The sequence below is a fragment of the Haliotis asinina genome, chromosome 4, assembly GCF_037392515.1.
Source record: "Haliotis asinina isolate JCU_RB_2024 chromosome 4, JCU_Hal_asi_v2, whole genome shotgun sequence".
NCBI classification, from domain to species: Eukaryota; Metazoa; Mollusca; class Gastropoda; order Lepetellida; family Haliotidae; genus Haliotis; species Haliotis asinina.
In genome coordinates, this window is record NC_090283.1 from 50327405 (window position 1) to 50341266 (window position 13862).

The 13862-nt window shown below is 40.7% G+C and overlaps 1 protein-coding gene across 1 annotated transcript; it reads left to right on the top strand.

The window, feature by feature from the left end:
• The first annotated feature begins 85 nt into the window (after positions 1-85).
• On the top strand, positions 86-12760 carry LOC137281629 (uncharacterized). Its single transcript, XM_067812989.1, has 6 exons — positions 86-2679; positions 3452-3571; positions 4735-4814; positions 6288-6407; positions 8992-9052; positions 9484-12760. Exons 1-6 carry the CDS (start codon positions 183-185, stop codon positions 12321-12323), a joined length of 5718 nt encoding a protein of 1905 aa, XP_067669090.1. The 5' UTR covers positions 86-182; the 3' UTR covers positions 12324-12760.
• The last annotated feature ends 1102 nt before the right edge of the window (positions 12761-13862 follow it).

Below are 13862 nucleotides of genomic sequence, written 5' to 3' on the forward strand. Positions count from 1 at the left end.
CCAAAGTAGCAAAGTACTAAAGTAATCCTTTTCATATATTTTTCTCTAGCAGACGTTGTAATTAGAGTTATCTTTTCCTGATGTGCGTCTGACTGCTTCCTGTGATGGCGGTAGCCCTCCGTGTTACTATGAGAAGTGTACATGGTGCAATGTAAGAAGTTAGTGGCAGCAGTGCTTTAATCATGAATATTCAAGAACTGAAATTATCCTTCCCCTACGATTTTCTTGAACACTTAATCAAAACACGGTATAATTTGAAATCTCAATATTTTACTGCAGGCATGAGAGCAAAGGGAGAATCCATTAAATTGAATCGTGCAGCGGCACCGATTTCAGTGATAGTCACGCCTGAGTTTGAAAACGTCAGTATATCGATAACTAGAGACACATTTGAGTGTCAACATAGCATCTTACGTTGCGCTTTTAATGAATGGAAGGAATCAAATGAAAAGTTGAAAACAAACAGAAATGTTGAACATCTGTCATATTCACCTAAATCTGAAGTTAAAAAGTGCTCTGTGGTTCTTCATGATATACTTGACAACACATCAAAGAAACAGTTAGATCAGTCTAACACCTGTCGCGTAATACCCAGAAGAAAAAATGTCAAGGAGGAACTTTCTCAACCAATCAGAAACAAACATGTGCGAGGGTTACAGTCAAGGAAAAGAGGATCTGAAACCAGACTCGCAGGACCTACAATTAAGAAAGACAAAGTATCACCCACCTTGAAAACAAGGCATGTGAATGTTGAACAGAAAATTTCAACACCCAAAGTCAGAAATTATACAACAAGATATAAACATCTCTCCACACCAGCCAAAGAAGACATAAGTGCTGATGAATATAATAAGCATGGATCTGAGTCCAGATCCACGGGACCTACAATTAAGAAAGACAAAGTATCACCCACCTTGAAAACAAGGCATGTGAATGTTGAACAGAAAATTTCAACACCCAAAGTCAGAAATTATGCAACAGGATATAAACAGCTTTCAACACCAACCAAAGAAGACATAAGTGCTGATGAATGTCAAAAACAAGATTTAATGAAAAGCATAAACCTGCGTCCAAGGAGAAATATAGTAGATTGGTCGGCTTTAGCTGAAAGTGAAAGTGATTCTCATGATGTCAGTGATGATCAAGAAGATGTGTGTCCAAATACCTCACTATTAAACCTGGATGCAAACAACCAGTCTGCACCAAGGGACACTGATCAGTTGCCTGAGTGGCAAGATGAGGTTCAGAAGCCAGTCCTTCCAATTATCATCACTGTATCCCCTTCAGATGTTCCACTCCTGCAATCTACATCCCATCTTCCTCAACCAGCAGCAGTGAAAACATCTCTTGCACAAACTGGTCTGATTTCTCAACCTGCATCGGCAAAGCTGGCTCCAAACATAACACAGCACCCTTTAACATCACCAACAGTTAGCAGCCCGGCTCATCATCAGCAATCCGCGACACCATCTGCATCAACTCCAGTGAAGACTCGATTAACACCAACAACATGTCTTTCTGATGCTATCCTCAAGTCAGCTCTGCCTTCAGGTCCGTTAACGCCACAACTCTCTCAGCCAAATCAAACTGAGACAGTTTTTCAGACACCAACAATGCATCCTTCATTCCAGGCGACCTCAGTACAGACACTTCAACCTCTGGATAACAATGGCAGTTCACAACTCACACAACTAGACCAAGACAATGCAAATCTTCCTCCACCTTCCCATGGAAAAGGAAAGAAATACAAGACAATTCTCCCTAAAATGGGAAAGAACATAGCAAAAGCCATTAAACCAGTTGACAGAAAGGTTAACACAAAGGTTCAGACAAACTTGCCGGATCTTCACATTTCTATGTCAAAGGTGTTTCCAGTACAAGTTGTTCCAGGGCGAATTCAGGTGACTGAAGGTCAGGAAGGGCAGTTAACTCTCACAGCCCAAAGTGAAACTGAATCTGAAAACATGGAAAACACGAAAGTGTCATTTTATACCAATATTTCCAAGGGTATTGAACACAAACCACTTAATTATCCCAAAGAGTTCAAACCAGTTATGATGCAAGATGATATCTCTATTCCCATTGTCATCATTATTAACAAGGTAAAGAAAAAGGCTTCAAAAGAAAGAAAACAGGTAACAGTACAGGAAAAAACCGAACAAGTGTCAGAACAGAATACATCAGGAAGTAATGTTTTTGACTCAAGCATTGAGACAAACAGCTCCACGGGAGCTACTGAACACGGTTCTCTGAAGGAGACATCAGACACACTGGAAACATTCATCATCTTCCTCCCGAGTGACAGTTCATCTGAAGATTCAACGGCAGATTACACTGATGATTCAGAATTACCAAGACCGTCAGGACTGTCAGTGGTATACACACACAGTGCTAATATGACAGACCTGACCTCCAGCTTGTACACCAAGTTAGGTGTTGGAAACAAGATTCCTGGGATAGACTTTCTTATCACCTCCTCTGTGTTACTGAAGACTTTGGATGAGTGGTACTACATACAAGGTGAAGTAGATGGTGTTGAGGGAACTGTTTTACTTGGGCCCTTTGCACTTATTTTTCATCCTGTTCCATACCTCAACTTTATCAAGGTGGCTGAGCCAGCCAAAAGGGTACCTCGACACATCTATGAGAGACAGAGAAAGAGGTGGCTAATTAAACATGGTAGGTTTATTTTAAACTATTGTTTCAGTTCGGTAATGTCTGACTTGGGATGTGCAGTCCCTGGGGTGGAAATAACCCATTGCCCAATGTCCCAGTCCAGTGGTGTTTTCTGTTGGGCAAGCAAATTTGTATATCATGCTGTACCAGTGTCCAGTTGTCTTTCCAATCTTAATCATGTTCTTTATTTAAAAAATCAACAAGAAACTTAACCGATATAGTGTAAAAGTTATCAGGACAAGTGATTTTACATGTTCCAATGTACTGGAGTACATGAGCAATTATTGTATTGTTATCTCCATCCCATGTCCATTTCCAAAAGTAAAGTTCTTGACGTAAAAATGATTGTCAGTGCATGTGAGTTTTAACAAAATCGTAAATGTACGAGAACTGCATGAATGGGCTGTCCTTCCACTAGTCTTGATCTGTCTGAAATACTGATCAGAGCTGCCGCTCACTCACTCTGTCACTCATGTTATGGCTGGACAAAAAAACTTTCACAAAAGAAAATAACTTACATGAAGCTTGTTCAACAGTGTTTGCCATGTAGTGTCCTGGTCATATGCCTTGTACTCACTCACTCACTCACTCACTCACTCACTCACTCACTCACTCACTCACTCACTCACTCACTCACTCACTCACTCACTCACTCACTCACTCACTCACTCACTCACTCACTCACTCACTCACTCACAAATCTATATATAAATAAAAATTGCATCCAGTATGCACTTAATCCCAGTCTGTTTCTAATCTCATATTTCCTTTTCAGACCGGAAGCGTTTTTCCCGCCCAAGAGGTGGTGCTCTTGCTGACCGAAACTTAGTCCGTAAGGATCATGACTACTTCCCTGACCCGTCAGACAGGAGACAGAATGTGGAAACAACGGAAGGTATCTCAGCCCCCATTGTCTTTAGTTTTCCAGCAAGAGCATCCACCAGCAAAATTTTTAAAAATCTTTTGTGTTTTCCAAAATGTTCATCATGTCACAGGGCTATCACTACTGGCTGAGCCTGATTAGATTTTTGTTTCACTCTCACAAGCTGCCAAATACTACTGGTACATTTTGTAGAGGATGGTTATAAATATTCCAGTGATAATTATCCCTGATACACTCAATGCTATAAGTAAGGTGGTGGGGTAGGGTAATGGTTAAAAGTCTGCTCATGATGCAGAAGACCTGGGTTCGATTCCCCACGTGGGTACAATGTGTCTGCTGCTGTGATACTGCAGGAGCATTGGTAAGTACACCTTAAAACAGTGTTCACTGTTTCACCCAGTGACACCACATGAAGCAGTCAGCCACAGTTTTTAATGATGAATCACAAATGATTTTGTGCCCTTTCTTAATTTATCATGCTAGTATCAATTCTTTATATGGATAATCATGCTCAACAATATGTAAATTGTTTGCAAAAGGCTGGCAAAAGGCCTTTGTGTTCTTATTTAGAAACAATTTATTTACAAACCAGGGGAATGTCATGTGATAATCCTAAACAGTGTTGTCATTGACTCAAAAGTGTCTCTCCCAGGACAGATCAGTGAAGATCCAGGTTAGAATTGGCCTTCGATGCCTTGATGGCAACTAATGGGATTGGGTAGTCAAATGTCATCATATCCCAATTGCATAGATCGATGTTCACACTCTTGATCACTGGATTGTCTGGTCCAGACTTTATTATTAACAGACTGCTGCCATAGCTGGAATATTGCTGCAAACAACCAACCAACCAACCAACCAACCAATCCCGCAAGGTGTTTCTGGTGTCCCCATCATATTGCTGCAATATTGTTGAAAGTGCAGTAAAGCCATACTTCCACACTCACTCTCTCACAGAATGACTGATCAGCTCAAGTAAGCTGAGGCTATAAGCTGTTGTATGCAAACATTGCTTCTGAGTAATCAACATATTAACCTTCTAATATCTAATCAGAAATAGATCATTTTCAAATATTAGCTGTTTGATTAAGCCTTGTAAAAGCGATGCATGAAAAAATCTAAAACACTTAGTTTTAGTATCTGATAACTGTGGTTGTCTAATATTTTGTTAACAGGCTCTGAAAAGGTGAATGATAGTGCAAGGGAGATAACTCCACTCCACACATCTGCCGGAAACATCACATCAAGGGACAAGGTAGAATATGGAAATATCGAATTTAAATGTTACAATAAGGTTAATTACCAGATGTGTTCAAATACCTGACAACTGGCTTTTTGGTTTCTACAATTTGACCATTTTGTTATTTGGTTGCCATAGCAGGATTAAGCAAGGACTGGTCAGCTCAAATTCAGAATATTGAGTCTGAGTGATATTTGCTCTTTCAAACTGTAGTTTGGTATTTTGATGTGCTGACTGCTGTAATTATGAAACATAGGTTAACTGAGTGTTTACATATTTAAAGTAATAATTTTGTGTTTTCATAATTGACCACTGAAAGGTTCTCAAAATCGTTTTTAGTAATTGCTTATGGAATTCCATATAAGAATTCTGATGCCAAGCAATGCTGATGTCAAAGAAGATTTGCAGTTTGGGTGGTCAGGTTCACTGACTTGGGTGACTTCATGTTATCATGTCTCAAATGCATAGATGAACGCTCATGATGTCAGTCATTGGATTGTCTGGTCCACAGATGATTATTTACAGCCTTCTAGGATTTATTTTAAATATTGCTGGCGCTAAACAACGGTAAAAGAACAAAATAGCAGATACCTTCTGCCATCTTTGAAAGCAGTTTCCGTTTGGTTAGGGTTAGGATGAGGTTTAGAGTTAGCTTTAGGGTTAGGGTGACATGACACTAAACTATATGCAGGGCGCCAGATAATTTTTCAACATGAGGAGTACCTATGCCTTATTTTTTCAATATAAGACTACTGGGAAAAGTTAGAGTAATGAACGGAATTTAATGGTGTACTGAATGGAATTTAATGACAAGTAAGTAATCTCATGTTATATTTCATATATGCACCACAACAATGCTACTCTTGTGTAAACAGGTCAATTAATGTTCCCCCAGGCACATTTAGGAGGGCGCAGCACCCTGCCCTTTGACCTTTGCAGCCTGCCCTTTTTATTTTGCGCCCTGCCCTTTTTCAACTCAATCGCAGTCATTTACTATGATGAGTGTCTATTTTCCAGATATGAAATGCTTTTTTCAAATTCTAATCTTAGAATACAAACTGAGAAGAGTAAATCTCGAACTTTAGAATTGAAGTCATAAGACAATTTTACTTCAGATACATTTGTTGTTTTTTCAGTAATCCTCACACTCTGCCCTTTGAGGTTATGAAGTGCCCTTTTCAATGAATTTACCCTGCCCTTTCTGAACCCTAGGGGGAACACTATCAATAAAGAGTAAAGCAATACTTTTTCAGATAAATATGTCCATAAATGATTCTAATACCATACACCATTGCTGTGGTGCTTCTCTGCTACATTTTCTGATTTTTTTCCCTACTGTATCATGCATATCTTTCATCAGTACATATGCCGGTATGGCCCTTATCAGGAGCCCTGAATATGTCTGGTAGGTATCCGGTATTCTGTAGCTATACTGCAAACAGCAAACAAACAGAACATTTCTCTCACAATGTTGATTGTCTGTTACAGGATGTGGTCATAGTGTCTGTGCACGGTGTAGACCCATCTGTGGTCAGAGATCCTGCTGACTCACCAGGTGTGGAGGAACAGGAGGATGAAGACCTGTACACATACAATAAAGACACAGAGGTAGGATATACCAAAAATGACACATTTGCCCTTGTCCTCATCCCACACAGTTATCTTAGTTCTAAAACCATCTTGTCAGTATGTGGGTATTTTGTCTGTTTTTGTCTGTGCTGAAAGGATTGAGTTTGATTTCACACAATATTCCTGCAATGTCATAGTGGGGAACACCAGAAATGGACTTCACACATTGTACCCATGCAGGGAATCAAATCCTGGCCTTCTGAGTAACAAGTGAACGTTTTAACCACAACGTTACCGCCTTGTCCCTTCCTGAATAATGAATTTTACAGTGAGCGCTTTTTTTCTTATGACAGACATGGGCCACTTAAGTCAAAGTCTAACCCTGATCTCAGTCTAAGTAAACTTAGTCTCAGTGTATTTCGTTACACTCCACCAATGAGTCTAACAAAACCTTGTAGAAGGTCGCATCAGGTAACCTTTCAGCGATAAATGACTGTCCAATCAAACGCGAGACGGTTAAATATATTTAACCAGTCAGACAACGGCTACTATTTAGGGATCGGAGGGACTTTCAAAATATTCAGGTCACTGACACAGATCTCTCCACAAACAAAATTCTGCATATAACACAATTACTTAGTATTTGACTTGCAGTATATACGCTTTGTGTTTCCTGTTGACATGTCTATCATTAGCTAATATTTCCGCAAGATGACATCCTTGAATATTGCCAGAAACACAATTTTCAGCGACTGTTTTACTCACCGTTGTCATGGTTGTACGTATGCCGTATGCATTACCCGGAAATGAGCGTACACTAAATAGCATACAGAGTTGTTCGGGTACGAACCTTTTCGAGATAAAAAGTTAAAAAGGTATGCGCGAATGTGCACTTTCGCGATGTGGTAAGCTGTGTTCTGACTAGTCAATCTCAAAGGTTACCTGATGTGACCTCCCATAAGGTTTTGTCAGACTCAGTAGTGAAGTGTAACAAAAAGTACTGAGGATAAGTTTACTTAGACTGAACCTGATCTTCACTGGTCAGCACCTGATGACTGAACTCCAGATAGACCCAGGACATGAATTATGGTCCACATCACCATACTGTAATTCATGGGTTTCTCCTACTGCTTGACAAGTGTTAGATGAACCACAACCTGACAAATGACCCCAATTTACATTTATGGGAACACCCTCCAGAACATTCCATTTGAAACAAGAGGGAAACAGGTTGTCGTCTAAATATTGAAAAGTTCATTTTCCTTGTGCTGGTGTTTTGGATCGCATTGGGTGATCCTGGGTGAGCCCATCTTCGATATCTCCTGGGTATACACTCCAGTGAATCTCCACTATACCCTTGATGCATCTACAGCCCAATAAATTTACTTATGCAATGTCCTCGGCTAGATAAAGCCAACAGACATTTTAGGTATCCGTTGGGGTCATATACGAATATTGATGCAAATTTTGAGAAGTCATATGCACATTTTAGGGACTACTTTCACAGTGGAAACAAACATGACATCAAGGGTCGGCGATTGTCTCTGGACTGAACCCAGTGGTTACGGTACTGTCAGTGCTTTGATTTCAGAAAATCATGATAGAAGGAGTAGATTACAAAGTGAAGAAGGAATTCATAGGCGAACGCACCAACATCAGTTCCCTGACCATCTGGAATGATTATTCCTAATGCAGGATTTTAACCTTGCCAAAACACACTCGCGTAAAAATCTATATTACCTCCCTTTGTTGGCTTTTCATCCAATCCAATGTATTCGCTGGGAAGTTGAGCGAATCAATCACAACTCAGGGGTTCAGATTTCTTTTTAAAAAGTCACTTGCCGCAGGGCTTTATGAAAGTAACTTGCTCTGACTAATTTTCCATTTTCCCTGATTTCATGACATATTCAAGGGTGATAAAAGTGAGGTAACTCTACTTTATTATTATTGCGAAATTTATCAGCTACATTTTGAGCAGATATGAAATGAAATCCAATTTTTTTTTAAGGTTGAAGCCATAAGTTGAAACTATCTAGTAGCCCACGGACAATTAAGATACCATTACTTGATTGCCCGAAATGAAAACTGACTTGTCTCGGGCAATGGATGGGATTATGGAATCCCTGCAACTCACTTTCGCTTTTTAAATCATCTAACCGATTAAACTTGGCAACGAAAAACATCTACAGGTTCTCTGAAGAGGTAGAGGGAGTTCTTGCATATATTTTTTTTTAATTTTCGGACCTAACGATTTGTCACACTGCAAACAAACCTTTGCAGCTACAACCGCTATCTCTTTTGACACTGGCAGTTGTAATGGTGGCTTAACTGACTGGCTACTGTGAGAATGTGGAGCCTTCAATGGGAGATATGCTTCCAGGGTATAGCTGAGACTTATCGAAACATATACCCTGGAGATACTGAAGATGGGATGAGTCTGAATTTTCTGGTTCACTGTCAGCCCTTGCCCAGTTGACCTGCAGCGCAGACAGTAAATGGGACTTTCCCAGAAAATGCTGCATTGTCAAACACATGAAGAATTATTGAGACATTCAGCCTTCTGCATTTAATGCATTATTTCATTGTTCTTTTTGTTGATATTACTGAATCTATCATTTTCCAGCTGCAGATCCCAGTTGTTGGTAGCTTAGTGGAGGCCTTGGGAAATGAAGAGGAAAAGAAAGGTAAAAAGCAATTTCTTGGATTTCTATCACACAGACCCATCAAAGAACTAGTCGGATGGTTGGTTATTTCAGAATGTTACCCTACCTCCAGCTTTTGAGCGATATCAAATGTACTCACATATAGAGCAGACTGGTTGACCACTATTTTCATTCTCCATTCTTTTCTCTGATGAAGTTGCTTGTTTGTTGTTCATTTTGTGTCAGCTGTCAATACCATCGACTCTGAAACCACAAAATCATTTAAGACTAAACTCCAAAATATAATTGTAGGTGCCAATAATGACCCCACAATATATGTAAGAGCTTCTCATCAGATTTTTAATATGGACATCCCATCAGCCATTTTGTGAATGATATTATGACCATTACTGTGCCACAGCTGCATAAATGTTCCTGGCTTTCTCTTACTTGTCCCTGTTTCTGTTTTTCAGTTCTACCCCAGGTTGCAGACAGCATCTACGAGGATGTTCCCTTTGATGAAGTACCTGCCGTTGTTGCGGAGTCCACACTGGCATCTCTTGGTGTGCAAATAAACTACCGTCTGCTAGGGAAACAGAATATTGACCTGTCCACGCAGAAACAAAATCCAGTTGTTGAGAATGATGACTCACATCACTTGCCCATGAGATTCACCTGCAGATACTGCCTGAAATCTGTACAAGACAATTTCCGACTTGCTGAGCACATCCGCACATGTCATCAAGACAGACCAGGATTTATGGACTATGCACGGCAAGTTAAGTTCAAGGAAGGCTTCCATTGCCAGTACTGTGACAAGGCTCCTGTCTTCCACAGTCGTGACAGCATTCGCAACCACCTTCGAATTCATCATCCTGATAAAGTCTCCATTCCAGAACCATTTGTTTCAAGAAGGACTTGTCAAATCTGCAAAAAGGTGTTCAGCAAGAGAACAGTTTTGATGACACACATAAGACGGATGCATGAACATAGACGTCTGCTCTGTGACAAATGTCCAGCCATCTTTAAGAGTGAACAAGGTCTCCGAAATCATATGAATGGCATGCATGACAACATAAGAAACTATGTTTGCCACATATGTGGAAGTGCCTATGTTATCAATGATTATTTAAGAAGACACATCAGACGTGTTCATAACAAGTCACAGAAATCTGTCAAAACGAAAGACTCAACAAAACCGGAAAAGCAAAAGCAGAAACAGAGAGGGGATATGAAGAAATGCCCCCTATGCAGATACAGCTTTGATCCCCTCAACATGAAAAAACATCTCAAACAGATTCATGGAGAGACCAAACCAGCTGAGAAGAAATGTCCAGACTGTCCAGAAACATTTCCTAGTCGCAGCTTTCTCGAATATCATCGCATCACTGCTCATGACTACACATACCATCTAAACTGTCCCTTCTGTGGAATTGCCTATGTAAGCTCTAAAGCAATGCAAGATCATGTATTGTCTGTTCATTTAGACATAAAGCTCCATCAGTGTGCCATGTGTGATAAGGTCTTTCCAAGGCCAAGTCCACTGATTGAGCACTTGCTGACTGAGCATAAGGGAAAAGGCATCCTTGAAGAGAACAGGACGCTAAAGTGTCCACACTGCTCAGGCATTTTCAGGACTCACAAGAGCCTTGTGGAGCATGTTCTGTCACCAAGTCATCATGAGCTGTTTCCACATCAGTGCCCTACATGTCTCAAGAGGTTCAAGAATGAGAGTGTCCTGAACCACCATATTAGGATCTTGCACTCCAATGATGCAGAGTTTGAGATCCGATGTAACTCTGACAAAGACAAGCTTGTTCAGATGGTGGTTAAGCAGGACGTTCAACACCTTGGAGAACTTCCGCCCAAGGCTCAGGAAGCGTTGAAGAGGCTGCAGAATGAGGGGAAGCATGTGATGATTGTGGCCAAGAGAGTTGTCAAGAAGGACCAAGGCTGCTTCCAACAGTCTCAAGACAAACATCACACATTATCAGAAGTAGAGACAGATATCGTCCCTACTGGGAAAAAAATTGAAGAAGAGTTTACTCAAAGTGCTTTTCCAAAGGTGCAGGCAGTGACTAGCATTGCAGGTGACCCATCTGATGTAGATAGTGCTTCCCCAAAGGTGCAGCTGGTGACTATCAATGCAGCTGTAGCCAACACACCACCAAAGGTGCAGCTGGTGACTTGCAGTGCAGATTTCTCATCTAATGTAGACAGTGCACCACCAAATGTGCAGCTGGTGACTAGCAATACAGATTTCTCATCAAATGTTGACAGTGCACCACCAAAGGTGCAACTACTGATTAGCAATACAGGTTTCCCATCTTGTGCAGACAGTGCACCACAAAAGGTGCAGCTGGTGACTGACAATGCAGGTTTTCCATCTAGAGTAGTTAGTGCTTCACCAAAGGTGCAACAGGTGACTATCAATGCAAGTTCTCAAACTAATGTTCACAATACTGATGTGAAATCAGACATTGAGTCTCTGAAGATCTACAAGATTGCAGCCCAGTCAGGAGAAACAGCAAATGCTGTGTCCGTTATTCAGCACCAGCTGTTGGGGCAAGGAACGAATGTGGTGATGGAAGAGATTGGAAGGCTTCAAGAAGGTGGTGGAAATGTTGAAGAAATAAGGGAGTATACTTACGCAGTGACACAAGACCCTGGAAGGCAAGTTGGGAGTGAGAGTCATCTGGAGACGTATGTGGTTGAAGACACTGGAAAACAAGAAGATAGGGTTCTAGAGGACTGTGTAGCAGCAGAACACATTGCAACACAAATCCAGAGTGTTCCAGAGAAGCATATTTTAACACTAGATTCTGGGACACTAGAGGAAAGAATACCACAGGAGATATATGGGACACTAGAGGAAAGAATACCACAGGAGATATATGGGACACTAGAGGAAAGAATACCACAGGAGATCTATGTTATACAGGAAGATGGTGGAAGGATGAAGGTGAATGAGAGTATTCTTGGGGCACAGTTTGTGGTAACAGAGGACATCGGAAGTACAGGTGGAAGTGGACACATGGAAGTTGAAAGGATCCATGAATGTGATACTGTTCAGGAGGAGGGATATGTGGTCGGGAAAAACATTGGGCAGTCGGTTGAAGGTGGCAACATTGTGGTGGAGAGGATAGAGAACTTCATGATGGCAGGCAACATGGGTAGTGTGGAGCCTCACTATCTGGTAGCAGAACAGATTGGGAGGTTGGATGAGGATGGGAATGTTGTTGAGGACAATGTGGTGTTTCAGGAGGAACAGCATGTCTCAGATCTTATGTACTTTTTCCAGAACCAGTCATAATTATTTTCATTGATAGCATTGTGGATCTGATGAGCCTGTCATGCTGGAAAAACTGAAACTGAATATAACGACAGATCATATGCTGTTGTTATCTATGGAAAAAGGTAGAGTGTGGTACCCATGGGGGTGAAGTGTTCCTTCGTAATGCCAAAGACATAGGTTCCATTCACTCATTCAAAGAAAAATAATATTTAAGGCAGGACAGAAAAACTTTTTTATAAGAAAATAACTTACATAAGCTTGCTTCAACACTGTTTGCCATCTAATGTCTTGGTCTCATGCCTTGGCAGATGAACCAGTTGCAGAAGGTGGTTTCTGACTAGTTACCCGACCAGTCAAGAAATGTTCAAATTTTCAAAATGGTTTCTCTCTTCCTCCACTTTGGTCGATTCCACAGTGAAGAAAATGACCTTGCATAACCTGACACTAGTCAAGCATTAGGAAGAAAATTATTTCAAATTTGTTTGTATTAATAAGAAGTAATGAAAATTACTGTGTGTCCTTGTAAAATTGTCCTTAGCAGATTGAGAATCTGTGTGATTATTCTTGTAATGTGAAGATATAATTTAAGGTATGCCAAAATACAGTGTTTCAGCCAAACAGAATAAGGATGTGGAGAGTACTGTAGCCTTTGGGATTTTGTTAGCCAGGTGGGCCAACTAGACCATAAAGTTACTAGCCCACAAAATAATTTACTACCCCAAACTTGAAAGAAGACCTGGTTTCATTAAAGAGCTCCCAATGTGATGAACTTCTGTCAGGCCATGATGTTGCATGATTTAAAAATGTATTTATTTAACAAGTAGGAGAGAGTAATGTATATTTACAAAATGACCCCATGAACATTCACAAGGCAGTGGGGCCAGTTACTGTGGAGATTTACTGGCCCAACTGGAATTTTACTAGCCACAAGCTAGCAGGCCATTGGCAGTTTCACACACTGGTTGCAGTATGCCAACCCATTCCTTGCTGCTGATATTGAGGGAACAGTGTGAAGTCTCACTGTCTTTAAACTGAGGCTGGGAGATCATGTATTTGTTATCAGGTTGTTTGTTGATAAATTATATCTTTTCTGCATATTACACTATGCTGTTATTCATAGATGTAATTCTTATTCATCTGTTACAACCATGATGTTGATCTACAATAAATACAGTTATATCTGTCCTGGTTGCATGTTCATTTATCTCACCTTTGAGAAGGAGATATCAGACAGACGTGCACCTGGGTGCATGATTCATGAAGTACCACAGTCAAATAGAGCACCAACTACACTGTTACATCCTCCATATTGCCAGTGTATAGGTTTCGATAATAAGCCTCCACTATAACCTGGCTGCATCTACGGCTTGACCTGTGAAGGTCTGGGGTAGAATAGGCCTTCAGCAACCCATGCTTGCCATAAAAGGCGACCATGCTTGTTGTGAGAGCCAACTAACGGGATCGGGTGGTCAGAATCTGATTTGGTTGACACACATCATTGAATTCCAATTGCGCAGATTGATGCACATGGTGTTCATCACTGGATTATCTGGTCCA